We start from the raw sequence: 25,038 nt of genomic DNA on the forward strand, positions 1-25,038 counted from the left end.
TGCGCCTCCCCTTCAGAGAACGACCCCGCCTGCTCCGTCTCTTGTGGTACTGTGGTATAATAAACGTTCATTGAAACAGCAACAAAGTAGCCATAGTTGCTTCTACTGGGAGAGACGCGCGTGATCTTAACATCAATTTCCATCTTTTTTGGATTGGACGAGAAACCCGAGCGATTTGAGCAAAAATGTCTGTAAGTGAAAATATTTTTATTGCGATTCTTTTTTTTGCTGGTTAGAAATGTCAGAGCATAGAACAGCTGTGATTGACAGAAAGGTCCTCCGATACTCTGTTATCAATTTATAAACATAACATTATATGAAACAGAGTAAGAAAGATTTATTCATCGGATGATCCATGGGATGTGAATATGTCTAAACATGTTAATAAATCATCATCTGCAGTCAGTGTGCAGGTAGAGCTTTAACTATAAAGAGTGATGCCTGGGCTTGCCTGGACATGTCTGTGTACTTGTAGAAATTCATTCATCAGACTGTAGGGGGCATTAGAGTATAACCAAAACATGAAACGACCATCGCCAAGTCATTCGATGAATAAGTGAAATAAATAAAAATAATAATAACATAAAACGTTAATTAAAATTTTATGAAATAACGAATGAAATCATGCTCTGGTCTGGTTGCAACAGGCTAAGGATCTGATGTACCCCAGTTTTACAAAGGAGAGGACGAGACACAAGAAGAAGAGGCTGGTGCAGAGTCCAAACTCCTACTTCATGGATGTTAAATGCGTGGGTAAGGACAGCTTCACACATTTTCCTCACTAATGTTCTAATGTAGATTTTTTTTATTAGTAGTTATGTGCTTAATATATCTTTAAATTCTCCCGCAGGCTGCTACAGAATCACCACAGTCTTCAGTCATGCCCAGACAGTGGTGCCCTGTGCAGGCTGCTCAGTGGTCCTCTGCCAACCGCAAGGGGGCAAATGCAGATTAACTGCAGGTGAGAAAACTGCTTTTGTTTGTTTTTCAAAATTTCAACTGTATCGTTCTTCCTGGCTTTCCTGTGATCACATGTTGAAATGTTTAATGTTGTGTCTGTCTAGGCTGTGCCTTCAGAAGAAAATATACCTGAGCAGGAATCTGCCTCAGCACCCACAAGATGCAGCACAATGGACCATGGAAAATAAATCAGAGTCTCACACTCTGTTATTTTAAATGTGGAAAATCCTTAGTGGACACATTCCCCCTATCTGTCCAGTTTCTTAATAATGTGGAGTGAAATTTCATCTTCCCTCTGGGGTTTCATAGGACAGAGCAGGAGAGGTGCAATGGAAGTTAATGGAATGGAATGGAATGGAAGATAAGCTCAAATCATGCACATGCAGATAATTTTGTATGCTCACATAGAATTTTATGTGTATCAGATCGGTATGTTGAAGCACTTAATATTGAGTAAGTAAAACGTTTTGTAGTCATCAAAATGCACAAAAAGTCCAATGAGTCGTGATTTCTGTAAAACATTTATTAGGTTGACATAGAGGGGGTGGTGGTGAATGAAATATTTCAAAATGGTCTCGATCATGTGTGAGGTGCTTTCTGTAGCCCTGGCATGAGATGACACCATGACGACCATCACAAACAAAAATAAAACAATTGAAGAATTTCTTGTCTGTTATGTGTGTTCTTTGGTCTTGAGAGTTCCCCTGGCAAAAAGAAGTGGTGTAAATGAAACAAAAAAAAAAAAATCAAAGCAATACAATTTCTCACATACCTAACATTATTCTACTATATACAATAAGTATCCATGGTTGATAAAACTTGACTGAGCTTCCAGTGGTTTGGGGTTTAGCTCGCTCATGTAATACAATATATTGTAAATCTAGTTAATATTGGCTACATTACGGCATATTGTTGGCAATGATGCAGAATATGTTGATGGTCAGGTCAAGCTTAGGGGAAGGTAGTACTTCTTAGATATGCATGCAAGTGCTAGATACTGTACATGCACAGCTCCCAGGTTCTGCACAGATTCCCACGCCAAAAAGAGTAGAAAAATTTTATGCACATAAATATTCCGTGCATTTTAAACATGGACGCCTCGAGGAAATTGGGGATTGGCAGAAGAGTGTTGCTTTTGAATTAAACATAAAGAAGCCTTCCGTGACTGAGCAGCATGTGCTTTGACCTGTTATTTTATCAAAGAGAGTTTTCCATAAGGTCACCTGTCCATTTAACCATCACACTGTTTTAACACCAACTGATTTAGGAGGATACTGTAAAGACAGGCACACATACAGTAAGTCCAACGTCTGTTGAAGTGTAGCCTCTTAGGGAGGTACAGCATGATCTGAAAAACTAAACTAACTTCATATCACCACTGGGTGGCACTTCAGAGCCACTCTAACCTACACTGAAGGAAACCCAATGCCATATCGAGCATATGTATTAAAATAATGAGACAGAGACTTAATGTATGTGCACATAAAATGTAAAGCTGAGCCAGTTTAAGTGGTTCAGTGACCAAATCCGAGGTTTCTTTGGGTGTATTAATTGCCAGTTCTTTCTAAATAAGTGGTCAAAAATCATATCTGGGGAGAATTTCTGCAATCACAGCTGGAGATTCAAAAAGCAAAATAAAATGACGTGGTTAAAATTACTTCCCATCTTAAAAAAATAAAAGAAACAAATTTGTGCCTTAGCAAAAAAAAAAAAAAAAATCAAGGGACAAGCATTAAGTTAATCCCCCTTCACACGGGGAATAAAGATTTTACAGCTCGAAATGTGGAATGGAGTCGAACATTGAAGGAATGTTACACGACGATCTCATCCTCTCCAGTTTCCTCTCTGCTTGTTTATAAGCTGTTCAGTTCCAGCAGGGTCTGGTCCAGGACTTGATGCATGCCCAGATTCTCCTCTTTGGCATGTGATAATTTCTCTGGAGAGAAGAAGAGAAGTGACATGGTGAGGCCTAAATCAGCAAATAATACTGCTCGTGTCATGCTGACATATTCTCCTTTATAGGTTTGTCAAACAGCATCCCTTGCAAAACAGCTCAGAGCACTGTTTCACCGAACAGATGTTTTGCATATAATTATTTTGGTTACGTTGTGCATCATGCAAAAAAATCAACCACACTGTGCCTTTCAAGCAAAAACTGCTGACTGCTATTTTCTGTCTGAAGACTGTTAATACATTCCAGGAGGGACTTTCTAGCGTGCTACAATGTGGGGTCATTCCTTGTATTAGATGCTACCTTGTGTAAATAGCATTCTTATGTGTGCACACTTCAATGACACACATGAATATATTATTTCAGATGGCATCAAAAATAAGTTAGGCTAACAACCAAAAGAGTGTTTTAAAGGGTCAAAGGGGAACTGCATTAATTCACATCAAAACCAGAGTAAATCTCTCACCTTGTCTCGCATAAGCTTGCTGATATTTAGACATACAATGTACGTTAACAACAAATTTCACAAGAGCAAACTTCTGGTTACCAAAATCAGAGACTGCATGGCAATATAAACTATATAGCTGAGGTTATGCGTCAAATTGTGTATAGTTTTACTACTATATACAGCTTGTATGAATAATCAAGAGACAAAAAGCTGTGAAGTAGGAAAGAAAAAGATTTTTAATTATTTTCTGCATAGTAAGATGGGCGGAAGGCACTTATGATCCAGAGACAGAAGATGGAGTGTCCGAACATTCAAAACACAAGAGAGGAAAGGGGAAGTGAGAGGCAGAGAAAGAGACAGAGAGCATCTACAGAGAGGTCATGTCATTGAGGGCATGGTCCAGCTCCTCACTAATGGCCTTGTACTTCAGCTTCTGAGCATACAATTCATCTGGAGGTCAGAGGTCGACAGGAAGTGCAGGCAGGTGCCAAGGACAGCGGCGACACAAACAAGCCAAAAGCAGGATAAGAATGAGAGACAGATGGAGGCGAAGAGCAGAAAGAGGAAGGAGGAGACAAAAAATAAAAATAGGTCAGGCTTTTTAAAGATGCAGAAATGCTTGGAAGAAAGAATGATGCATTGCCAATTATGCTTCCAGCTCTTTAGTTGGGTGAGCTTTGAGCATTTAAGTCTGTTCTGAATGTCTCATAAAACTGCACCAATAACTCTATAAACTCAGCTGCCTGTGGTTTGACAACTAAATAATGCTGACCTAAAAACATCTGAGCACATTCTGTCCTCTCTGCAGCGAGGCTGACATGGGGAAGTTGTCCTTCAGAAACAAGGGTCTTTCATTAGCTTGTCTTAGGTAAAGAGTTTCCATGCATTTGGCAGGGGAATTCTTTCTTTTCCACAGAAAATATTGCCAGTGTTGCCAAAATGGGACGCTCCTTCAGGGATCTCTGTCAAACTGAATGTATTTGTGCATTAAGATGGATTAGGATTAGAGTTAGGCCCCGACATACAGGAAACTCCACTAAAGTATCTGCCTGTGGATCATCTACAAACATGTTTCCTGCATCCTCAGGTCCAGATGACTGGTTCTACATTTAAAGCCAGTCATGTTAGTGACTGATTTAACTGCCTTTGCCTGTATGTTGTGTTTAAATGAAAGTTTATGTTGGTGCAAACAAAGTAGTGGCACGCCGTGCGAGCAGTGCTGATCTCATACCTTCCAGGTCATCAATGGACTTTTCCAGTTTGGCCACGGTCCTCTCTGCAAACTCTGCACGGGTTTCAGCCTTTATACACACACAGCAAGCAACAAGGTAAGAACAAAGCTACAATGCAGTGAGTTCAACGTAAAAGACGAGACGCTAAAGGTTTTCAAGAGCTAATATCCTCAATTTAGTAGCCAGCCAATGTTAAGTGTGTGATGAAAGGGAGATGCCTATGAGGGATGACATGCAACAAAGGTCCCAGCCTGATTCACCCGAGAGACGCTGCGATTACATTTTGTGTGTTGCAGTCTATGACCCAATTATCAATCTGCCCCTTCTGGTGGTTTTTTTAAAGTATCACAAAGGTGATTTATTTCACTGTAATAACAGTGTATGATAAATAGTGTACACTAGTGTCATCAGAGGAAGCTCTTTTTGGTGAAATCTTCCCTTTTGCTGTGGGATCACTAGGATTAGGATCTCACCTCCTTTAGTTTGTCAGTCAGAACTTTGATCTCCTCCTCGTACTTGTCTTCTTTTTCTGAGTACTGTTGACAGAGACACAGAGAAATAAGATCACCTAATCTGTGGCAGAACACAAAGTCATACGCTTTCACCTTCAGACGCACACAATGTGATCACACACACCCTCTACCATCCAAGGATTATCATTGCACCACTCCCTCTGGAAAGTGATTCGTAAATGGGCAGGCAGTGCCACAAAAGAGGCGATGCGTTCGCGTGGGAGCAGGTTTTGCTGCGATGCCAGCCACGGCAGGCCTGACTGAACAAAGCAAAGGCATGTGTTGCTGAAGCAGAGGGGTCATGTGGTAAAGGCTGGCACGCCGTCATCCTGCCTGTCTGTGCCTGGGGAGGAATGTAATGTAGCAAACAGGATATCTGTACTGCAGGTCTTTACTGGCTGCTGGGTCACATATACTGAGACAAAAGTAGTCCTGCATATGCAAAACACTGCTTCAGAGGCTAATTTGTCATGTGGTGGACATGTTATTGTGCAAACATACATTTAAACAGATTCATAACAAAGGAGTTCAAGTCTTGCACTGCTGATAAGTTCAGGTTTTCATCTAAACAACCTGAGGGCAAAATAAATGGTTGCGCTATAAGTAAGGCCTGGTGATACACAATTATAATGGAGGTAGTATGAAACAATACTTTGGTGGTGTGGTATCCCTCCCTACTCACTCAAATTACCGTCCACTGAGCCATGAGAGCAGCCCAAATGATAGGATACAGGGAAGTGGAGAGGAGTATGTGCTGTGAGCCAGACCTGGTGTTCAGTGTATACTGTTGTGTATATTTAGACTGTGTATTTGTGAAAGAGAACGGAAGCAACTTTATAACCCATCAGTCAACTTTGCTATAATATATGTCAATATGGTTGGAAAATTATATTTTACCACTTATGTATTCTGAATAGATATGTTGGCCTTCAGCAGGCCAAAACATTATCACAGTCATTGAATGCATCCCAGCTTGGTAAACAAGCAGTGTTTACTCACAGTTTGTAGCTAGCCTTACACATAATGCTTATTTTGAACATTTCTGGACCAAAAAAGAAGGTTTGCTAAAGTCTGCTGCACTTTTTCCAGCGTGGAAAAACTCCACTAATCTGACATATCAGGAGGCCAAAAAAAAAAAGAAGTACTATTCATAAAAATGTGTAACTGTACTTCTGTTGCAGGGTCCAGTCACTGTCACACACAACGCCACATGACAGTCTCACCTTCTCAGACTGGGCTTCTAAGGACTTCAGGTTGTTGGTCACATTTTTCAGCTCCTCCTCCAGGTCACTGGCTTTACTGCGGAGAGAGACCGACATGTGCTTGGTTTTAATGAAAGCACGACGGGTGAGGGCGCGCGTGTTTTTGTGCCTTCACTGGTTTTACCATTCCGAGAGCTCGGCCCTCTCCTCGGCTCTCTCCAGCTCTCCCTCCAGGATCACCAGTTTACGGGCCACCTGGGATGGAAAACATTAAAACTTTAGGAGGAAAATGTTTGGACTCGAAGCACAATAGGATCCAAAAGACAAGAGTTGGTTAGATTAAAGACTAAAAATGCCTAATGCCCAAATTAGTTCCTGCTGTCAAGGTCTCACCTCCTCGTATTTACGGTCGGCCTCCTCAGCAATGTGTTTAGCCTCCTTCAGCTGCATCTCCTGAATCTCCATCTTCTCCTCGTCCTTCATTGCTCGGTTCTCAATCACCTTCATTCCTCTGATTGGACACAACACACACAACAATGCGTGAGGAGGACAGAGATCAATGATTCCAAACACACATCCAAACAAGCCTTTAAATTACTCTGTCAAAGCTTGGTGTTGCAATGAAATGGGTTCAACACACACAGGCAACTTCACCTAAAGAATATCAAGGCTGAATCTTGTTTCATAGCATTCAATCTGACCTCTCGCTCTCATCTGCGGCCTTTTCAGCCTCCTCCAGTTTCTGCAGTGCCGTGGCCAGCCTCTCCTGGGCTCGGTCCAACTCCTCCTCCACCAGCTGGATCCTACGGTTCAGAGCTGCTACATCACCCTCCGCCTGAGAGGCGAAAAACAGGGGGAAGAGCGATATTTTAGTCATTCATTCATTCAACTTTAAATGATCCAAGTTCATCTGGGCTCCTCTCTCTTCTCAGGAAGAGAAGGAAAAGGCACAAAGAGGGCAGAAGTCCACAGTTCAACAGCTTTTCAAATTTAATTTCTTATTTTTTTATGGTTGCGAAGTTGTTTGTAAGACCATGTGAAAGTTTAAAATCAGACCTTTTATTCATGAGTGTATCATCATTTTCTTGGTATTTTCTAAGTGTCTTCACTGTATCACAAATACTGAATGATCCTGTCATTTTTTGTATAACAGAGGTTTTTAACCCTCTGTTTCGTCCATGATGTAAGTGGGCGACAGTATGTGTGTTTTTCTTAAAAGAAATCATACAAAAACAATAGTTAAGTTAACCTTAATGTTTGTAAAGAAACTCTGCATCTTCTTCTGAAAGCTGTGACCATTAGATCAAGGCAGCCATGCTGGGGGGGGAAGGTGCCGCACAAACACTTGCTGCAATGCCTCTATTAGGCTCTTATTCTGAAAATACCTCTGATAAATAAGTGCAAATACGATCAACTGAATATAACCATGGGACCATGATTATAGGGAGATATTCTGCTATCACTCAGTGCTGTGTCCGTGTTCTGTACACTCAAAAATCTCCCGAATCCACATGAAGAAGTGTAACCGCAAGTCAACTAAAACATATTCACTTCCATCTGTACTATGAGTAAGTGAGACACTGTTATCTAGTCTTCGTGCTCTCTGGGGCCGCTCGTCTTTCACAAATCAATAGTTGAGTCAAACTGATGAATAATAAGTGAAATGGAGACAGCTGGAGGTCCTTGGAGTATCTCGTGTAGAAGTGAGGCATACCTGTAATGAACGGTCAACTACTAACTGCTGAGTCTGGATGGAAAGCCTAATCCTTTGTAATATCTGAAGCTCACAGGACTTTAGTTTTGAATGAAAACTTTACAAAAACTCAATTTCCGGTGACTGTGAATGCAAAACTGGGCCACGTAGGGTGGACAAATGGGCTGCTTCTCATCTGCCCTTGGTAAACAAAGGCACAGAGAGGAAAAAGAAAGCAAACAGACAACCATACAGGCATTTCCTCTCTGTTGGCCAGAGAGTTTATCCAACTGCCACCTCCTAGGGAGACGCTTTCAAACTGAAAACCAGCCAGTTTTCATACACACGTTACCACTGCCCACTGTTAAAATGCAAGTTTACAACCAGGCAGGTCAAACAGCACTACACAACTGTATGTTTGAACTGCTTCAACGCTGAACTGTTCATTCAAACCCAGGGTACTCGTACAAGTTTACTCCCCGGTCCTAAAACGAAGCAGCTGGGGATTTCTTAGACAAACAGACATGACTCTGTGCTCGGTCGCAGGGCAGCAGTTAGTAGGTCAGTGACTCATTAGCTAGTCATTCAGTCCAGAAGTCAGTCTGCCAGTCAGTTCAACAGTCAAAGTGTCTGAACTTCAGTTTACAGGTGAGGTGAGTCACTGTGCTGTGAATTCGCTTAGATACAGTCATTAAGAGAGACAAAGAGAGAGGATTAGCAATGAGGAAGAACGGTAGCACTGCAGAGAGAAGATGAGCGAGCTCAGAGCGCTCGGTGGGAAGGAGTTATTAAGTCTGTTTGTGCTGAGAATAAATAGACCTCCAACCAGTGTAGTCTTCCATTCTGTCATAGCCTCAATATTTCAGGAAATGAAAGCATGGTTTCCTGCTCGCTGGCGGCTGGCACAGCCCTCTTTTCTAATTCTTTAAGATTTTCTCCCTCTCGTCTACATGTCATCTTAGACTGCTGACCAGCCAGTCAGTCTTTCCACCTCTCTTTCTCTCTCTAGTCCTCTCCCAGGTCCTGCCCTACTGCACCCAGAGCCGCCAGGGGAGGCCGCTGATACGAGACAGGAAATGTCTGCCGAGGTAGCGTTGACATGTCTTAAAACAGCCAGTACTTGGTAGAGCAAAACCTAACCCTACACGGAATGAATGAAAAGTCATAAATCGGTCGGAGCATCTTGAAATCTCATCATCAACAGGCTTTACACAGGTCTGAATCTGTCGACACCACGTCTGGCCGGTGAGAACCGGTGAACAGAATTGCACTGGAGCCTGAAATAACAGATATTGTGACTTCCTCCGTCCTGAGTGAAGCAATGCGCTGTGAAGAATACCGTCTGCACACAAACAAACATGCTATTCATGAGCTTCAGGTCAGCTACACTGGCACATCAGATGCTGTAACGCACTTCCAGACACACACACACACACATACACACTCTGCAAAAATGCAAGGAGTCACTCTCATTCTGCCCATCTCTGCCTCTCTCAAACAAACATAATCACCTGCTAGCAACCGTCTAGCTTCCTGCCCAGTTTAATGTTTGTTGTCAAGCTACACACAAACACAAAAACCAGTCTCTTAGCAATGCTACACACTGCGCTGGTAGTATATCTACGCTCACAATCGAATATGTGCAACTTGGTTTGTTATCTGTCATCGGATTTTCACAATCACGGCGGCGGGGAATCCCCTTATAGACAGAGACAGCCTTGTCTCAAGTAAAACATGTTATGTGTGTACAGCACACACTCTCATGCCTTTAATTTACTCAGCCATGAAGAGAGCAGAGAAGAGCTTTCACTGTAAATCCTGACAGCTCTGTTCAAAATGCTTCTGCAGCTTGAGAAAGTCATTTAACCAACGCTTTAAGGACAGGTTGAAAACTATTCAGAGCTTTTGCACAAAAAAAACGAACAAACATATGTGTCGGCAATGTTAAGATAAAGGTCACAAGAACTGAGAAACTGAGCAACAAACCTTTACTATAAGAACAGATACTGAAGTCACTTTACAAATGAGGATCTTGACAAAAGTGACAGGAAGTCAGCTGCCCAACATCCTTTCATTTCCTCCCTTTGATTGTTCTTTCTTTCAGGGCTGGTGCGCTCTCTGTCTCTGGCCATGCCCCTTCCTTTAGCACCCACTTTGCATTCTTTGGCTGCCAGGGACGCACACCGCCTTATATGGTAAAACAAACTATGGAGAATGTTTGTGGTGGAGTATCAGGAAGATTGTGGCAGTGAGCACACACGCATGCATACATATGTTAGATACTGGATGACAAGCAACTGCTCGGTCATCAAGGTAGCTTAATATGTGACACCAGTGCTTTCTGACTACCTAACAGCTTCCCTGGACCAGTTAGCACCTTGCTGAAGGGCAATCAGCCTGAATTGCATTAGTTGCATTCTTCAAGATGCACTTTGCAGAGAGTTAGATGAGAAGATCAATACAACGCTACACTCATCAGCCGTTTAGCTTAGCACAAAGACTGAAAACGGAGGGAAACAGCTAGCCTGGCTCTGTCTTTTGAATCCACATAAAAACTGGACTGGAAAATGGATGTTTTGCGGTTTTAAACAGGGCTGTGTGCTGGACTATTTCTTGCCCGGGTGCAGTCACCTCCCAGAGTCAACTGCACAGTGACGACAAGAGCCCATAAAACCATGAGCTGGTAGTCAGATTTGGTTACTTTTGGACAGAGCAAGGCTAGCTGCCCCCCCCCCCCCCCCCCTTTTCCAGTCTTTATGCTAAGACATGGGAGTGGTATCAATTGTCTCATCTACAGCTCAGCAAGACAGCAGTTAGCGTACTATTAATTTAGCTGCCAGTGTTGCCTGGCTGCTCTCAGCAGTATGTAGGAATACAGGACTCTTGCATGCTTTTCCATTCACCTCTCTGTCACTGGTTGACTCTATATTGTCCATTGGCCTCTACTTGGTAAACAGTCTTCAGCCTGACCTGAAGATACAGCACAGTTCTACTGGGAGTGACTTAAGAAATACCTGAGTGTATTACGTGTATTAGAGCCAGGATCAAGGACAAGTGAAAGAGGAATCTAATTATTGGCTGATTCCAGGGCAGTGGGCTAATGAGCTGCACAATGCTGCTGGGTTTCAGGGGAAGTTATTCCTGACTCTACTGCTCGCTTCTCGCCATGTGAATGTGCTCCTGTGAGTGTGTAATCTTTTCCCATAAAGATCTGGCATGCAAAGACAGCTGCATACAGAAGAACCCAGCCTGTCAGGAGGTATGATATGTAAAAGAAGGTCATTTAACGTCCAGACAAGCATCACAATGAGCTCTCTCCAACATTTTTCTACAGTATGTTTCAGACTTTCACACAGACCTTGAGCTGGCTTGAGTGTTTCTCTGCCGCATAATGCTGAAGTGTCTAATCCTAACAAGAAGAATTGCAAGCCATTTGCAAAAGGCCCTTCAGGAATCCATAAATATACTTTGAAGCAAACTATTTAGGGGACTTTACAGGATTCAGACAGTTGTTTTTCTTGGTTTTGTTGGAATTTACAGAAATTTAAATTACATTTTTGGAAAACAGAATAGCTCTTTAATTGTGTGGTCTCTGAACAGAGAGCAGATGATTCAGCTACTAACAATCCTAACAGCAGTTTGCTCTAGCAATAAAGCTGTTTATATGAATATCCCTTCCACTGTGCAGTACCACTAGCACTGACATGCTAATAGATGCAGAGATCCTCCTTTGACAAAGACAGCAGCCAAACCTCACTGAACCTCGCCTGCATCCTTAAATGAAAAGACTAGCATAATGTGGATTTGAATTGATTCAAACAGTATTTTATGCTATAAATGCTGCATAATATACTATCATTTCCCCTCTCTAAATGCTACTTAATGACATTATAGCAAATTTAGCTTTGCTAGCTCAGACTGTACAAATATATTCTACTCCATGCCTGGACTGGAACCCGCAACCTTGGCCTACATAATCAGCTAAGCTACAAACCACTAACATGGGAGTTTTCCCCAGAATGCCAACACTGCCAAAAAAATCAACATGTGGCAGTTATATTTGGAAAGTTGAGCTATTCCCAGGGAGAAAGTCCAAAGAAAACAGTCAAACCAGGAAGTAATTCTTTCCACAGAATCTGCTGGAGACTGCACGAGGCTGGACAGAAAACCTTCAAACCCACTGACCACGGCAGGCGGCAAACAGACGATACCCCTGGTTCAGTGTGACAAACTGATGAGCTGAGGGAAGTTAATAAGGATTATTTCTAAATGACTTCCTGCAATTATCTGAGATCTAAGTGGTGCAAAATGCGCATGGTGGTCATGTATGTTAGAGACAACTTTAATGTGTCTACCAAATCCAACGTAAATGTCATTATGGTACAGAAGATACAGGCAATTCTATATTTAGACACAGATAGTCTGAAATCAATAGCCAACCCTCATCGCTGCAAGAAACCTAACTTTAAGTAAACTGACATGGGCTGATGTGGCCATTTAAGATGTTTTTAAGCATTAAACTTTCGCTAAAGTTTTATCCCACTAACTGGAATCTACATTAACTTGTGTACAGCCAGTCCCCCACACACACTAATCTTCCCGTTGATCAGGGCTGGAGCTCAGGGACAGGAAGTGTTGGGAGTAGAAGCACAGGAAGTGCTGGACCAGAGTCGGCAGACGACATCCTGGGAAGGGCAGCTGAGGGGGGTGTGGGTGGGAGAATGACCTGCTTCCCAACACTGGAGGTTTGAGTCCCACTTAGGACTGAACAATATGCAATAATATATCAATGAATTGTTCTGTCCTTGCCCCACTTCCCCTTTATCTTGGTTTAGGCACGGATGACTATGCCACAAACTGTATTTCTGCATTCTTTGAAAGGAAACACCAATTATCACCAAGGCAACGGTATGTCGTCTGATGACAATGTGCTTAACAAAGCTACAAAAACTTTCAAAAAAGGGAACAGATGCTTTAATTTGATGCTTGTTGTGTCTTTTTTGTCGTTTTGGATCATTTGATTGATTTGTAAGAAACAAATTAATTATTTAGTCTCAGAAACATCATAAAGAGTAAAGAGTTCTATCACAAAAATTGCGATCTGGTTCATCTTTATTGCTCACACAGCTCTCAGGGTCATGAATAATGCACAAATGTTGATTTTTGGCCTGACTCTCAACTCTGAACCTTCAAGCAGCAGGTGTGACTGCTGTGAAAAACTATGAAAAATCAACAGCTCATTGAGAATAACAGCCGTACATAAAACACATCTAAGCAAGTCAAATGAGTGTTTCAGGACTACGTCATGTCTCTGTAATCTGACAGAGCCTTAAAGCATTATTGAGCGGTTGAGTAACGTCTCCAGAGGCATCAAAACTGCACCAGAAATAACACAAAGCAATTACTTTCTTTTTTTTTTTGGTGAGAGATGTGGCCAAGCATTTTTTCTGATGCCTCCACATTTTCAAACGGTGATTCATTACCCTAACACACTCAGCGAGGTTCCTGTTTTGATCTCCCCGTGCTCCGATGAAAGAGTTTTTGTGCCAAGGAATAACTCCAGGTTGCCCTAATTATTCACATATGGGACCACACCAGCTCCGCCACACAAACGCACTGCTCTGTCTGATCAAGGCTGACGGGGATGAAATGGACGAATCTGTCCAGAAATGTAACGTATCCTCAATTTCAACCCGTTTAACATTCATAAGCAGCACAAGCACATTTGATCCGTTGTTTACACACATTATAATGTAGTTGTAAGCAGATATAAGGTGTTTTTAAGTGGCATAGCTGTACCTATGAAAAATATTTCTTTATACGAAAAGTTATAATTAATTTTTGAAAATAATGCCCAAAAATGTTTTTATATCTGCTTACAACTACATTAAAAAGTGTTAGATACATTTGTTACTGTTTGTATACTGCTTACAAATGGATAATGGGGGAATTGAAGTTCAGTGTGACCATTTGTGATTCAGTATCTCTAAAATACAAATTTCAATACATCAGCCAAGTTCAGATGCATGTTATCCTTCAAAAAGTTAATGTTTGACTACAAACTCTGTCACAACTTTTGGCTCTGAAACAGTTACTGTACTCATACCTGTCGCATTACGTGTGACAGGAAACACTCCGTAGCCGAGTTTAATTAATAGGAGGTGTGTCATGGAAAATGAATAAGCACCACCAGAAATATTATATAATTCATCCATCCACTTTTTATATCCACTTAAATGTTTTGGATTTAGTGAATGCCTGCAGGTCGGACATAAAGATTTCACTGAACAAAACAAACACTTATGGGCCATTACTTGAGCGAAGAGGAGCAGACAGCATCCACAAAAAACAATCACAACACTGTAATACTTATTGGTGACGTCAGAGCAGTTTGTCTGTGCCAGTCATGTAGCAGCAAACAGATAAAATTACGTTAAAATCACAATGACTAACGTCACTGATGTCAATATTCAGTGCAACATATAGAATAAGTCCGTATCAGAATAATTATCCACAAGCTGAGCAGACGCCCAATTGTCAAATTAAAAAGGTGCCCTGTTACCTAATAGGCAGTCTGTAACAAAGGGGTAAGTCCTACAGCAGGCCAGCTCCTTTCATCCTCCCAGCTCCCATATCTTTACAGACACACCTTCCCCGCCCACTCTCCTTCAGTCTTTCTACTTGTCCTGTCATTAACCAGCTCCTATGCAAAAGATATGGCACCGTATGTCATAAAGCAGCACGTGAAACAAGTCAAGACTGTTACCTAACTGTGCTGCTCAGCATTTTTTTTCACCGATCCCTACCTGCCCTGCATGAAGATACAGCACCGTGTATGCCAAGAGACAAGTCAAGAGACAGGCAGGTGACACAGCTGGGCAAACACTCACAAAAAATCAGACGAGTGGCTTTCAACACACTCACGCATCTAGTTTGAGAAACAAGACATTTGTGTAACTTCAACGATCACTTGTGCTAATTACAGCCAAGGTTGCGCAACTGCTGCTCACACTGTGTGTGGAAATGTAAACACATGAAAGTCTTGAAAATAAGGCTGCAATTAATGGCTTTTCTCATTATTGATTAATCTACCGATTAGCAGTTTCGTCCGTAGAAAGTCAGCAAACTGCAAAAAATGCCCATCACAAGTTCCCCAAGCCCAAAGTGACATCTTCAAAGCTCTTATTTTGTCAGACTAACAGTCCAAAACCCCAGAATATTCAGTTTATTATCACATTGTCGCATCTGGGAAGCTGGAACCAGTGAACCTTAAGATTAATGAAAGATCAGGATGGTTGCTGATTCATTTAATGCTGATTGACTAATCAATTAAGCGAGTAATAGCTTCAACTGTAGCTGAAAATGGCACATCTTTCCCACTTTTCCTTTGAATCCCTAATAACAGAGTAGGCATACTTTGAAGTGGATGCCCTTTATTTTCCTATCATCAGTGGAGGCTGGGTGGAATGATGGTTAGGCATTCATCCAGACAGCTGCTGCTGGCACACATCCACCCTGCTGAAGTGTCACTGAGCAAGTCATTAAGAGTGTGAAAGTGAATTTCCCTGGAGAGCCACAAAAAACATCCCTGTCATCTAAATGCTGGCAGCTCTGAAAGCTGCTACAACCTCATTAATGCATAGTGACAATAATAATATAAATCATTATTTAAATGCTTTGTATTCATAAGAAGTAATCTGATCTGTCTAATAGATTCATTCAGTTTTGCGCAATAGATTCATTGCTGTCTACGTGGTCCACATTACTCACAGTAGTTTCACAGCGGCCTGCAAGTCAGACAGCACTGAGCATGCGCACAGACCTGCAGGAATCCAAACTTTTTTCATTGAGGACCAACGCCTTGCATTGTGGCACCACCATCACGCCCGCGAATGAATCAATGACATGAACTTATTTTAAAGCCTGTAAAGCTCCATTTCATGAGTCTGACAGTGTGATAGCAGAGCGCAGCGGTAAAACAAGGGGTTATAACAGAAAGAGAGAGAGAGAGGACAGAGAGGATTTGATTGTCTCACTTTCTCTCGGAGCTCCCGTTCACTGTCCAGCTCTCTCTGCAGGATCTGAGCCCGATCCTCTGCGTCGTCGGCCTGCTGCTGCAAAAACTGAATCTTCCTCTTCACAGCATCCAGAGAGTTAACACCTGCCATTGTTGAGTGTTTCGTTGCTTAATTTAAGACTACGCGTAGAAAAAAAAACAGTTAAGACTGTTTCTGGGTTGTGCAAAAAAAGAAAAAAAAAGTAGACTAGTGCCTCCTGCTTGCTTGGTCTATTCAGAATAATATTACAAGAAGAAAAACGACTGATCGTTGATTTGGAAGGAAAATAATCAATGTCCGTCCGGGGCCAAAGTCTTTGGAATTAAAGGAGTCGTTCAAGTGCAACAAAAGTTATATAACCAGGAAGTCACAGAGTCCAGGTGATCTCCGAAGGTTCCTTCTGGTCTGTAGGAATGAGAAGTTCATGGGCTGTGTAGAAAGTTGTCCTCGGGAATGTAGCTGTGTTGGTCCGGACGCTTTGGGTTTGCGGAGGAAGATTGGAAAAGCTGCGCGGTGAGGAGAGCGGAGAGCGCCAGACTGTGCCGGAGGAGGAGGAGGAGAGAGACGATGGGGACGATGAGGTCAGAGAGGGCGGGGCGTGCGTGCGCGTGCGTGCGTGCGTGCGCGTGTGAAAACCCGTGTGACCGATGCGATCACTGCTAAGAAACGTTTGAGAAGAAAAGGGAAGAGGCAGCGTGAATTACTTTCAGTTACTGGAAAGGCGCAGTGCCCTTAGTTTTAGAAGCCACACACACACACTCCGAACGAACTTGATTTGATTTCACTGAACTTTCCACTTTACACACTTTAAGTTTAGAGCCTGAAGTCTCCATCCTGCATGGTAACATCATATATGACGTGTACTTGTATGATGAAACAACTTCCAGCATTTCATTAAAGCTGTATCACTGGCCACAATACACCAGATCAATAACAGAACCAATACTGATGATATGAAGCAGATAGTATTTCCTCTTATAGTTAAATTAATTCATTCATGGTGGACTGCAGACCTTACATAAAAATTATTCAAATGAGTTTGAGGCTGTGAAGTATTACACTGGTATTGGATCTGTACTCATACCCTGAATTATTATCAAAATCAGTATTTGGAGAGAAGTTGGATCCGTGCATCTGTATCTGAGGTGCAACATGCACTATACATATTTTTTTCAATTCTTCACTTTTTTCTTGGGAATTACTAGACCACAGAGTCAAAAAGCCTTTACAATTAAACAGATGGGAACATCACTTCATCGTTAAACTGCTGACGGATACACACAACCTGTGACAAGGGGTCACAATTTAGCATCGCATTGAGCAAAAAGAGTCACAAGTTGATCAGAGTCAGTGCTAAGATAATAACCAATATATTAGCTTATAACAGATATACTGGTGACAGCGTACATGTTGGTTAATAAGTAGCAAGACACTGATTCATAGAAATCTTTGTTCTTTAATAATCAAATTGAATGAATCCTTGTAGAAAATGCTTGTTTTGTGTTTATATAAAAAGCAACTATCTGCTAATATATTAGGTTCATGTTTCAGATTTCAAACATCAGTATTGGTACTGATAGCATCACTTTATTGTCATTTAATGATATGATGTATTATAATCTCATGTGAGGCTCACATTTGGTGAAACGTTAAAACCAAAGTTTATGGCTGCACCATTACATTCCACTAGATGCCCTGTGCACCATGTTACAGCCCACACTTAAGTTCAGCCAGGCAGTATTAGGCATTGTTGATGTAAAGTTAATATTTTAAAATCAAGCTTCTGAAAAACACACAATAATTATCTGTGCTTCATGCTTTTGAAAGGAAGGGAGAGCTGAAGAGGTTTCCAGCTGCACAAACTATTAAATAATTATCAGAAATGCTAAAAATATTGTCTGTATTTTCTTTTATCTCCAAACTAGTAGAATAAACATAAACAATTGTGTATGATTTCATATATTAGAAATATATTGTCAGATGATGGCATGCCTTCCAGGCCATAAAGTATTGATCCTGATATTCATGATTGACATTCTTTCATTGCCCTGCTATTTATGGACCTCTTAGCTCACAGGAAATCTGTTTAGTGAACTTCAAACAAGAGCATCAAATATGCGTCATAAATCTTTGTATTCTTGTGAAACTGTGTGAGCATTTGTCTTGAAGGAGTAAGCAAACAAACATCATCCACCACCTGCCTGCTCATATGATGTTCATTGTGTGGCTGTGAGTCAGATTTCTGCTGCATCTTTCATGTTCCTCTGCCTGCCAGCCCTGCCTGTGTTTACCCTCTCAGCCTCCCATTCATACACTCAGCCTGCGAGCAAACGCGGCGGCTGGACAAGCGAGCCGACCAGCAGATCTCGGCTCGGTTCAAGTTCAGCTCGAACTCGCCGTGGAGGAGAAAGATCTCTCGCAATCAGTCTCGTCTGTTGATTGGGCCTCTCTGTCTGATTTGCCCCTTGCACCGGAAAAGCTGAAAGCATTGATTTCATTAGACACAGGAGTGTGGGGCTTTCTGTTTGCCTTAGCTGCATTCCTGACATACCACAGCCCCCCTGCCTGCTCTCTGCTTTCTCTGCCCAGCCGCCCCCACATTCAAGCTTCCCCCTAAAACAGTAACTGTTGTTGTTGTGAACAGTGTTATCAATACCTGCAGTAAGACCCCATGCTGCCCCACCCCTCTTTGACTCCCCCACTGGTTGCTTGAGCTGATGCTGAACTGTGATGACCTAAATATCAGCAATTCTAGTCACTGATGCAGGGACTATTTTTTATGAATCAAAACTGCTTGCCTGTTGGGGGTCTTGGGCTTACTGTTCAGCTTTTCCCAGCCCCCTCAAGGTTCCCAAGTCAGGTCAGGCTCTCTATGCGAATTCATAGGTATAATGACTTGACTGCTGCCTCTAATAAGTGGCAGAGGGGAATTTATGGAGCTTCGCTAGCTGGAAATGTTGGTGTCAGTTTATAGGATTAAACTGTAAATATATTACAGTGCACATTTACTTCAAAGTAAACTTGCATTGCTCGAATTCTCCTTCCACGTACAACCAGGAGTAGAAGCCCCAGGCTCAAACCACAACTTCAGCCACTACTTTTTCCAGGGGCCCACTTGACCCACTTTACACGTGAGGCTTCTCAGAACTGTTCAGAGTTTATTTAATCACTGCGTGAGGATAATCCAGTGTGTCTCTGCCTCGGTCTCTCTGTCTGTTTGTCAGACACTTCCCTTCTCTTTGTGTGTAGTACAACACTGCATTTCCTTGGGATATCCTCCACAAGGCTCAAACAATACCACATCTTGGTAAGCTGGAAGGGCTTCTGTTTTCATGACGCTTCTTGTTGCACAGTTTGCTCAGTAATGGTATTGGAATGATTGGCTTTTTAGCTGTATTAATTAAATTGGTATGATCAGTATTTTAGCGTTATCGTGAACATAATTGATTCCCTAATATGGACTTTGCTTAGATTTGCGTTCCTCTTTCTCTCTCTCTCTCTCACTCTCTCTCTCTCTCTCTTTCACACACACACAAGTAAACACACAAGGCTGTGCACACATGCACTAAAATGCTGGAGAAACCACCGCTGACAGATATGCAGCGCTGTGGTTTGCGGTGTTGCCAACAACCTTGAATATGATCTTTTTTCCCAGATTGCAGCTGATTAGCTACAGAACAACAGCCTTTTCCAATGTTCCGCTACATTTACTTAAATCATTATTTTTGTATACAAAAATACTCTCACAAACTCAAGTTAATTTGGGTCTGATAGGGGACACAGTCATCCTGTTATAAGAGGGTTATGTTGTATAAGATTCATGTAGAATTCCTCAGTATTCAGATCTTTCATTAAAGTAAGATTAGCAATACTAAGGTGTAAAAATACTCTATTACAAATACAAGTCCTGCATTAAAAAGTTATAAAACAGTTTACTTAAAGGGGAACTCCACTGTACTGTTTCAAGCATTTTGTGCCGTCAGAGGGAGTAGCACAAAATCTGATAAATTGCCTCAAGTTATGTCACTTGAGGCAGAAAACTACAAGCTTGAAAAAAAAGTGTGGCTGTGGAAATAGAAAGAAGGGAACTTACTAGATGTCTGAAATCTCTGCTTGAGGCTAAAGCTCAAGGCTACATTAGCACTAGCATAACACAACTGAATCTATGACTAAGGTCGAATTGCATTTTGGGTAATGTAGGTGCCAGGTTTTGACAAGGAAGAAGAATGCATGAAATAAAAAAGATAATACCTTTGTTTCTGGTTCATCAGTTTTAATCCTTTTTAGATAATTGTTCGTCCTGAGTAATTTAATGTTAAAGCAGTGTAATGCTAAGTCAGTAGAGTACTCTTTTAACTTAAAGTAAACAAGTTTTAAAAGCTAAATATACTTTAAGTATCAAAAGTAAATGTGCTAGTTAAGCATTATAATGGCTCATGTGACTGTTATTATGTATTATGTTATTGGTGGATTAATGCTTAAGTAGCATTTCCTGTTGTTTCTGATGGAGTTGGAGCTGATTTAACTTCATTATGTACCATTAATCTATAACAATGCATCATATTTCACAAGCTTGTCACGTTTTATATGAAAAAAAAAATACTTTGAAGTAGCTAGTAACTTTCAGATAATTGTAGTGGAGTAGAAAGTATAATATCTCTCTCTGAAATGCAGTGGAGAACAACTATGAAAACACTCAAGTAAAGTAAAGTACCTCAACATTGTACAAATAGAGTATTTGAGATGGAAAGTGTGCGTGTGAGTGTGTGTGTGTGTGTGTGTGTGTGTGTGTGGGTTAGGGGGTTACAGTTTATCCGTGTGTTCATCTTTCAGGAGTGGCTGCACAGGAATGTAACAGTCTCTGAAGTGCTCCAAACCATTCACTGTGGATCAAAGTAAACCCACAGCTGGTGCTGGCTTAGAAACAGTCCAGCTGTGGAATAATGGGCTCAAGTTTTCAGTAGTGCCATGGTAACATGAGTGTGTGTCAGAGGCGGAAGAAAAGGCAAGTAATTAACGGCAAGAGCAGAAGCCTCTTGTCAATATTCTTGCTAATCTTGCTAAGGACACAGTGCTGCACTATTATTCCTGTATAAGATAGTGAAGTGAACCTCAGTTGACCCAGACCCCCGTGTGTGTGCATATGTACAGTATGTACAGAGTGTGTGACCCTTCACTCACATCTGCAGCTTTCTTCTCAGACAGTTCCAGTTTCTCCTGAGCATCTTTCAGGCCCTCAGAGAATTTGTCCAGTTCATCCTCCGTCTGTTTCATCTTCTTCTGGAGGTCCACCAGCTCCTCCTCCAGCTACAACAGGAAAGACTGTTAGTTCAGTTTACTATATTGTCTCTGGTCAGTGTCCTCTTTTCCAAATTCTGTCTTTTTACCCGGCCCTTTGCCCACTGTTTTTATGAAAAGGTTCTTTTCAGTGCTGCCCTTCTTACTGCTAGCTCCACTAAGGGAGTAGAAGCCCATTTTTTTCTATCATGTTCTGTTTTCTTCTGTTCTGTTCTGATTACTTTTACCCTCAAAACTTTCAACAAGTTATCCCTGCAGGTATGAGTAAGGTGATAGATGACATCTGTTATTTTAAGTGTGTATGTATTGCACTTCAACAACGATTCAGTCTGATGGGACATTGTTAAACCAATGTGTTTGAATTCAGATGAATGGCAAAGCAGCAGTGGCTGATTTGGGAGTCTAATTGTGTTTATGATGTTTGGGGTCTCTCATGATATGAACCCTGGTATTCAGAGCCTAATCCTCTCTCTCTCAAGCACACACACACGTGCACGCACACACGCGCGCACACACATGCACACGCACATACACAAGGTTAAATGTTCCCCCTAATCAGCGTTCCCTTCTGAGCCCATGAAGTACTCCTGATAATCCCTCTGAATTCCACACGGTCATTCTCTCCTGGCGTTTAAAAATACAGCTGTTATCAGTGACAACACACAGACGCCAGGGACCATGGGCCTAATGTGTGTGTGTGTGTGTGTGTTCGTGTGTTTGTTTAATCTCCCATTTGTGTATCTATATGTGTCTATTTGCATGCTTATTATGTGTGTGTGTGTGTGTGTGTGTGTGTGTGTGTGTGCGTTGGCCCTGGTGTTGGATACACCTGTCGGTTAGGCTTATGACAGATAGATAGATAGATACCCATTAACCATTAACCCTTTTCAAACTGGTTCTGGAGGGAGGGACATAACCACTTTTTCCTCCCCAAAGACCAAATCCTGATCCTGTGTGGTCTCCTCACCTGAAGTGACTAAAACCACCTTGAGAGGGTTTGATGAGTTCTCCTTCTTTGAGCCTCACTGTAGCATTAGCACTGACCCATTGTTGCTTCATTCAGCTCCCACTTTTCCTGAAGTATGTGTCCTCTGTGGTGTTTATAGGTGGTGTTAACACGGGATGCAACCAACTGCGATGATCAAAAGTTGACGTTTACATTTTGAGAGGCCTGGATTCATCCTTCTTTTTAGATGGTGAGTTTTAGCTTGAACTGAAAGTAACTACACGATTACTTAACACAAAGCTGAGACTATATAGTTTCAAGGACTTATCCCGAGAGTGTTGCCTGGCCTTTTAAGGAGTGGCTGGTGTTTGTGCTTCACATACCGTCACAAACATTTGTTGAATTTAAGTCTCTGAGCGATGGCTATAAAAAAAATAAAAAATCCCTCAAAACTTGTTCTAGCTGTGATACGGCACAGTGAGGCAGTAAATTATCTGTGAGGGATGTTGTATAAATAAATGTGGAAAGTGTTTACAGACTGATTCCTTAAAGGTATGTCTGGTATGTATCAATGTTCTGATTAGCTTAAGAGCTGGATAAAGAGAAAAGCCTTAAAGGAAAATCTTAAGTATGCCTTGTGCTGGGTCTGGATTTCTTCCTGCAGCATTAATTTGAAAAAAAAAAAAAAAGGTTTTGTCCTCCAGCACGTTAATAGCAAATAATTGTAAATAGTAAATAATAAATGAACAAATAATGAATTTTCTCCAGGTTTCAAATTGTTCCTTGGCTGTTTTTGTCCTGTTTGTTTGCCAGTTGTCTTAATCCATGAATTCAATGATACTTTTTTATTTCCCTGTTTCTTATCTGATCAAAAACAGCATTTCTGTATTCTTTCTGATTCTGGACACACTCTGACACTGTCTTCATCATCACCATCATCATCATCACCTCTGTCTCTCTCTCTCATTCCCACCTGCTTGCATTTGTCCTCCGCTGCCTTCTTGTCCGTCTCTGCCTGCTCTGCCCGGTCAATGGCGTTCTCCTTGTCCAGTTTCAGCATCTGCATCTTCTTCTTGATGGCCTCCATGGTGGCTGTTTGGTTGGATTTCCTCTCTCTGAGATGTGAAAATGCTGCTTCAAAAGTTTCCCGTTGTGGTGAGATGTTGGAGATTCGGTCTGGCGTTACTGAAGAGAGCTGGAGTCCAACAAAGCTGCAGAGAAATGGAGAAAGAGAGAGACAGAAAGGGAGAGAAAGGAGGAAGGAGACAGACAGAGTTGTGAACAGAGATGGAGACTTGAGCCCTATATGGGTAGTTATTTAAACAGCAACAGAACCTGCCTCCAGTCTCTGATCACCCCCTCCTCGTCCTCCCATGTTCTCACCCCTCCCTCCTTCTTTTCATCCTGTCACTCCATCCTCTCCATCCATTGCTCCTTCACTCACCACTCTGCGTCCACTTCATCCTGACTCCCAGACTATCGCTCTCTCAGACACATACTCCACCCTATCAAACCACCTATCCAAGGTCTGGCTTCTCCACTCTGTTCACTCACTCTTCAAACGTGGCTGATCTCCTTATTTGGGTTGTTGTGTTTTCAGAGAGATCAGACGGGAGAGAGAGAAGCGCAGGTCCTGTTTCCACATTTAACCTCCTGTCAGTGGACAACGAGTTCGGCTGGCACACAACATCTCACACTTAGAGCTATTAAGAGTATGTATATTAGAGGATGAGAGTAAATTGCAAAGTAAAAGGGAGGGAGCGTTCCAGAGATAAAGAAGTATAGAGAAAGAGAGAGAAAGTTCACATGTTGTAATCACATTGTTATAATATTCGGGCATTAAAACAGAAGGTGTTACCCTGCCCAAGTCCACTGTTATATCAAGGACACTTATAGCCAAACAGAGGTTGTGATGTGGTCTCAAAGATAAACACAAAACTGACAAGGACAACAGATGCAGAGATAATTACCGATTAAATGAACATCGCAATATTTTTTCAGGGATTACTTTGTATCACACAGTTGTAATACTCTGCAGGGTAGTGTTAAGGTGCAGCCTTCGTATCCTGCAAATTTGTGCCTCTATCATGGCATCACTGAGCTGCTTTGGTTTTATGACTATGTGATGTAATTCTGACAGCTCCTGTATGGTTATTTCACATGCCATTATCAGAGGGTGCATAAAAAATGTGTCATAAGTTGTGAGAAGTTATGAAAGACTTCTGAAATTTGAGCTTTGAGTTCTGTGCAGCTGATATTTGAGTTTGGCGAGTGAGGGATGAAACCAGACTGAGAATCTGAGTTTATGTGAACAATGGAGACCAGTGTCCACAGCTCATAGAGAGAGAGAGAGAGATGTAGAAAGATGGAAGGCCCTTAAAGGAGGGGATCCATGGTTATGAATGTGTGCACACAAGGGCCAACACACACAGATACGCCCACAGACTCATATTTCCAGCATGGAGCCATCTTGTAAACTCATCACTCAATTTGTATGCAAAGTCCATACAAACCGAACTGCTAATAGTTTCAAACTAGGTATTTTTTAAATAAATGAGTGTGGCCTTTAGCAATGCGTAAATCATTTGCAATCAACTATGTACAGATAAAGTACATGGTAGCATCACAAGCTGTAGCATAACTTACAAATCTTTTGTAAGTGTTGGTATTTGACTCTTTTATTAATATATACAAGCATGGGGAAAACATGTCTTAGTTAGTGTTAGTGATATTCATTTA

The 25,038-nt window shown here is 41.7% G+C and overlaps 2 protein-coding genes across 5 annotated transcripts; one reads left to right on the forward strand and one right to left on the reverse strand.

Moving 5' to 3' along the window:
* Positions 1–55: 55 nt before the first annotated feature.
* Positions 56–2,279, forward strand: LOC121605620 (40S ribosomal protein S27-like). The gene is made up of 4 exons (XM_041935612.1): positions 56–191; positions 648–753; positions 851–961; positions 1,065–2,279. Exons 1-4 carry the CDS (start codon positions 186–188, stop codon positions 1,091–1,093), a joined length of 252 nt encoding a protein of 83 aa, XP_041791546.1. The 5' UTR covers positions 56–185; the 3' UTR covers positions 1,094–2,279.
* Positions 1,469–23,577, reverse strand: tpm4a (tropomyosin 4a). Of its 4 annotated transcripts, none has more exons than XM_041935607.1 (9): positions 23,273–23,576; positions 21,237–21,362; positions 7,007–7,140; positions 6,699–6,816; positions 6,490–6,560; positions 6,327–6,402; positions 5,065–5,127; positions 4,591–4,660; positions 1,469–2,896 (listed from the first exon to the last, which is right to left on the reverse strand). In XM_041935607.1, exons 1-9 carry the CDS (start codon positions 23,384–23,386, stop codon positions 2,814–2,816), a joined length of 855 nt encoding a protein of 284 aa, XP_041791541.1. In that variant the 5' UTR covers positions 23,387–23,576; the 3' UTR covers positions 1,469–2,813. The 4 variants fall into 4 exon arrangements, with proteins under 4 accessions (XP_041791541.1, XP_041791542.1, XP_041791543.1 ...); XM_041935609.1 differs by lacking the exon at positions 1,469–2,896 and adding an exon at positions 2,916–3,809 and having other exon boundaries at positions 23,273–23,577; XM_041935608.1 differs by lacking the exons at positions 21,237–21,362; positions 23,273–23,576 and adding an exon at positions 16,035–16,604.
* Positions 23,578–25,038: the final 1,461 nt, after the last annotated feature.

The sequence above is a fragment of the Chelmon rostratus genome, chromosome 4 (assembly GCF_017976325.1).
Source record: "Chelmon rostratus isolate fCheRos1 chromosome 4, fCheRos1.pri, whole genome shotgun sequence".
Classification (NCBI taxonomy): domain Eukaryota; kingdom Metazoa; phylum Chordata; class Actinopteri; order Chaetodontiformes; family Chaetodontidae; genus Chelmon; species Chelmon rostratus.

What these genes read in the sequence shown, in the direction of transcription:
- LOC121605620 (XM_041935612.1), top strand. An exon ending in CATGGATGTTAAATGCGTGG is followed by an intron (nt 754 to 850) that starts GTAAGGACAGCT and finishes ATTCTCCCGCAG; the next exon opens with GCTGCTACAGAATCACCACA. An exon ending in CAAATGCAGATTAACTGCAG is followed by an intron (nt 962 to 1,064) that starts GTGAGAAAACTG and finishes GTGTCTGTCTAG; the next exon opens with GCTGTGCCTTCAGAAGAAAA.
- tpm4a (XM_041935607.1), bottom strand. Translation starts at nt 23,386, where the DNA reads ATGGAGGCCATCAAGAAGAAGATGCAGATGCTGAAACTGGACAAGGAG. An exon ending in GCCGCAGATGAGAGCGAGAG is followed by an intron (nt 6,817 to 7,006) that starts GTCAGATTGAAT and finishes GTGTCCAATCAG; the next exon opens with AGGAATGAAGGTGATTGAGA. An exon ending in TAGAAGCCCAGTCTGAGAAG is followed by an intron (nt 5,128 to 6,326) that starts GTGAGACTGTCA and finishes CTCTGTCAACAG; the next exon opens with TACTCAGAAAAAGAAGACAA.